Source organism: Fulmarus glacialis, unplaced genomic scaffold (assembly GCF_000690835.1).
Source record: "Fulmarus glacialis isolate BGI_N327 unplaced genomic scaffold, ASM69083v1 scaffold14215, whole genome shotgun sequence".
Taxonomy (NCBI): domain Eukaryota; kingdom Metazoa; phylum Chordata; class Aves; order Procellariiformes; family Procellariidae; genus Fulmarus; species Fulmarus glacialis.
In genome coordinates, this window is record NW_009211262.1 from 5,600 (window position 1) to 10,092 (window position 4,493).

The 4,493-nt window shown below is 36.0% G+C and overlaps 1 protein-coding gene across 1 annotated transcript in view; it reads right to left on the minus strand.

The window, feature by feature from the left end:
* CCDC138 (coiled-coil domain containing 138) overlaps positions 1 to 4,493 on the minus strand; it is a gene marked incomplete at its 3' end in the record, with an annotated part of 14,387 nt that overhangs the window by 4,115 nt on the left and 5,779 nt on the right. The window contains exons 5-7 of the mRNA XM_009577483.1: positions 2,208 to 2,327; positions 688 to 765; positions 498 to 608 (exon numbers count right to left, since the gene is read on the minus strand). Of these exons, the coding sequence (XP_009575778.1) occupies positions 498 to 608; positions 688 to 765; positions 2,208 to 2,327 (309 nt within the window). The remainder of the gene's footprint in view (positions 1 to 497; positions 609 to 687; positions 766 to 2,207; positions 2,328 to 4,493) is intronic.

Consider the following 4,493-nt stretch of genomic DNA (forward strand, 5'->3'; position numbering starts at 1 on the left):
TTCTCAAAAAAATAACAGTAGTACAATCACCTCTGGCTTACAAAATTGAAATTCTTTATCTGATACCTCTGACTGACTACTTTTTAGCTGATGTTATTCATAAGAACAGTGCTGTACTGCAGCAGCAATCAGAAAGTTTAAGATTTGCTCTGACACAGCGGAAGAAGCCAGTTACAGTGTAAGCAGGTTATAATTTTAATAGACAGATGAAAGATGAAATGACAGGAAGAGAAAAACATACCATATAAATAAAAACATATACATACGCTATATACATACACAATATGAAATCCAACAGACATCTTTAGCAACAAACTTAGTTCTTTGTTAACTGCCTGTTCTCCCCAATATAATCTGTATCTCTTCTTACTGTAACTAATTCACTCATAAAATAAATAAAATTGGAAGTTACATTTTCTAATTTCTAGCAGATACACAGAGAATGTTCCACTGCATAATGTCTTCAGAATGAATCTTTCATTTTGCCCAGTTCTTACCTTAGCAATTTTTGATGTTACCATCACTTTTTCCTGCTTGACAGGTTTACTTTGTTGCACCACTTGACATATATCCTTAGACTTCTGTACCATTAAAAATTCATGCTTCCTCTACAACAAAATGTAACAATGAATTATATTTCACTTGTTACCTATAAAAGAAGCAGGTACGTGTAAGAACAAACCTTACTTGTAGATTCTCTAAACGAGCTTGTACTTTTCTTGCTTGACCTTCCAACTTCTTGTTCAGCTCAGTCACATCACTTAACTGAAAGAATCAGAAAATATTAAAGTATCTGTAAATTCAAACCTCACTTCTTGACTTAACTATCACACTGAAATAAATTGATGTGGTTGCTGAGCAGCTAAAGTATTTAAGTTCAAGTTTTTTCTTCTGAGCATGTAAAGTAATAGAAAAAAAAATCATCATCTACCTCCTCAACAAATCACAGAATCACAGAATGGTTGAGGCTGGCAGGCACTTCTGGAGGTCACCTGGTCCAACCCCCCAGCTCAAGCAGGGCCACTGGGAGTCGGCTGCCCAGGACCATGCTCAGACAGCTTTTGAATATCTCCAAGGTGGGAGACTCCACCACCTCTCCGGACAACCTGTTCCAGGATAAATAAGACAGCAGTAGCTCTTTGTTGACCTGCAGCCCAACCTCTCAGTTTGCAGGGGAAGAATAAGCACTACAATGCCTCTCTAGATATACAGGCACTACACATTTGATTACTTTCATGAAGAAGTGACATAAAAATGGAGCGTGCATTTCAAGAACGGTCCAATAGTCTTGTTAATGGGGAGGGTGAGTTTTTTTCTCTGCAGAATGAAACAGTTACTGACCATGCTACAGAAACAGTTTGCTCTGTGAGAAAAGATGAGGGAAACTGTAACCTCCACTTAAATATAAGAAACATGCTCTATGCATATAACGATGAACAGCATGATTTTCACGGAAGCTCTCAGTTTGTACAGAAATGCAAAGATTTTATAGTGAGGGGGAAATAAAGAGACAGATGGGTTGCACTAGAACCATCACCATTCTAGGAGTTAAGTCTGATCTTCTCTAAGAGAAAGAACAAGGCTCTGATGTAGATTTTTATTGTACTCAGACTATCAGAACTGTAATTAATTCACTGAATAAACAATGGTCGAATAGTTTAGATAGCAATTTGTTTGTCAGCATTTTAGGTCAGACTTAACAGTCAAGTGAGATGAAAATTCTTACTCTCTGTATTATTATGAACCACTGTCTCAGCTTAAGAACTGAGAAAATACTGCCTTAATTAACATTTGTAAAAATAACTGAAAATACTGAGCAAACGTGAAGTTAGAAATACACATTCCACTTTCTATTCAATAGGATCAGCACAACAATTCAGCACAGGGTGGATTCTTTTATGTTATAAAATACATTCTCTCCATCCACTCTCAATTTGCTTCAGAGGACATGGATTTGTCCTTCCTAACAATTAGCTGTTGCTAGTGGCTCAGAGGAGTAAGTCCAACTTTTTTTATACTGTAAAAGATCAGAGAAGCTAAATTTCAAGTATTAGAAAAAGGTGTGGAAAGTACTTTTAGTCATTCATACAATTCTTGTCTTACAGAAACAAAAAATCAGCAATTTTGCAAACTTAAGGTGTTCAAATATTTAAAATAATTAACTGTAACTTGTAAAATTATTGATAACAGGAAATAACTAGTTTTACCTGTTTTCTTAAAGAGTCATTCATTTCCTTCAAGGTGTCAAATGACGACTTTAGCCTTCTATTTTCTTTAGTTATTTCTCTCAAGGCTTCTGTCAGCTGTTTAACTTCTGCCTCGTGTTGCTATATCAAATTTAAAAACATGACTCACAAGAGACTATCTTAGAAACAATTCTAAGCTAAGTTCCATTTTAATGTTAAAATAATAGGAAAAACTTTCAAAGATCAAGTTTATAATTCCGCATGGCGAAATTTGCACGTTCAACCAGTAGTAAGAAAAACAACATCCACACTGCATATTAAGAAGAATCTATAAAGAAACCAAGAGCAATGTGCACAGCCAATTGCTCTTATTCTTTCCAGATTCTACCTGGAATTTTATCAATATGTACATTTCTCAGACAAGTCAAATGTGGGAAAGGTTTGTGAACTAAAACCAATGACAAAGCTTTTATTTACAGCTTATTCTTCCATATAAGTACAAAAAACAATGTGATTCTGTTTTGCAGCAACTTTTGAAGTTTCAACTAGTTTTTCTGGCTTTGCTCACTGTGAATCATGCAGGGCAAGAAACTAATCCTGTGTCTCTTAGGCTAGTGCCCCAGTTTACAGCACATGCATATGAACTGCTAACTACAACCTGCATATCCACTGCTATTCTTCTCATTCCCCTGAATCTTATTTTAGATTTAATCTTCTCTGGACACCAGTGCACCTGGTGTACCTCAGATTTGATAAAACAGCAAAGTTTTATTTTACTGAAAATATTCCAGCTATATATACTTACTATCCTCTCTTCCTACATGTGCAAATGACAAAAATAAAGCACAGCAGAAATTTAAAGGAAGCAAGCCCTGAAGAGATCCTTCTCTGTTATGGGTCCCTTCCAACTTGAGATATTCTATGATTCTATGATTCTATATCTCTGCTTGGAAGCACAGTAACTTCCATTCCAGCTATACAGAAAAACCATCTACAATTCCTTTTTTCTCAACTGCTGCTCTTCTTCAGTCAATAGGATCAAAACAGCTGTGGGCAGGACATTCTTGTCTAAAGCACCTACCCACACTTGGTTAAGACGACATGAAATGACAGATCTCCTTGTCATACCAATAAACATGCAGACGCTGCCAACATATAATTGAGTGCACCCTATCACATCACATGGAATGTTTCACTTCCATTTTCTACATACACAGTTAAGGCTTTATTTGAAGTTCAATAGCTGCTCTAGGAAGAATCAGTAGAGATTTATTAATCTGAAAGGTGAGTAGAACCAACTCAGTTGCTAAGCTATAAGGATGTAGGTGATGTCTAAGCCATCCACTTCCATAAGCAAATCAGGCAATGTCATCCATACCATAACCAGCTATATCATTTCACTCCTGCCAGATGTTTGCCTAGTCTGTTCTTAAGTTCTCCAATGCTGGAAACACTGCAGCCTTACCAATCTACCTGTCTATGCTTAATTGTTTTTGTTTAGATCTAGTTTTTCCTAATACTTAACCTAATTTTCTCCTCCTCCTCCTCCTCCTACTTCTCCTATCACAGACATGAAAAACTATTAGTTTCTTCCTCCTTGTTGCAGCCTTTTATGTAGCTGAAGCTTGGCACATTCACCCTCTATTCATCCTGTATGTTGAACCCATGCATCCGCTCATCATCCTCTATTTCTGCAGCTGATATTTCTATTCAAGTGCCATACTGTACACTCACACCTGCTGAATAGCATAATGGCTTTTTTCAGACCTACCATATCTTCAATTTGTCAAGATCAATTTTAATCCTAATATGCTTTTTCAGTATGCTTGAAATTCCCCCTCACTTGCTATTTTCTTCAAATTTAATAAATGTGCTCTTTCTCACCATCAAACTTCTTATTGAAAATACTGAATAATACTAGACTGAAAAGATATTCCAGAATCCACTCTGTACGTTCCTTCAACTTCACTTGTGAACTACTGTCTCACTACAACTTTACATCAACTGCATTACATCTATGTTATGCCTTCGTAATATGATTATGAAAATGCCATGCAAACCTGTATAAAAAATTTCTAATTAAGTCCAGACATATATATGACTACTACTCCTCTATTAGCAATGCCTGTTACCTTGCTGTAGTGGAAATGAGACAGACTTGACAATTTTTGATTAACATATGCTAGTAGTTATTTATTGCATTGTTTTCTGCATTGTGCTTCCCATGGTTTGTTCATAGCTTGTTTCAGGATTTATTTATTTATTTATTTATTTAGAGAACTGGCATTAAGCTGATGGCTGTACAAC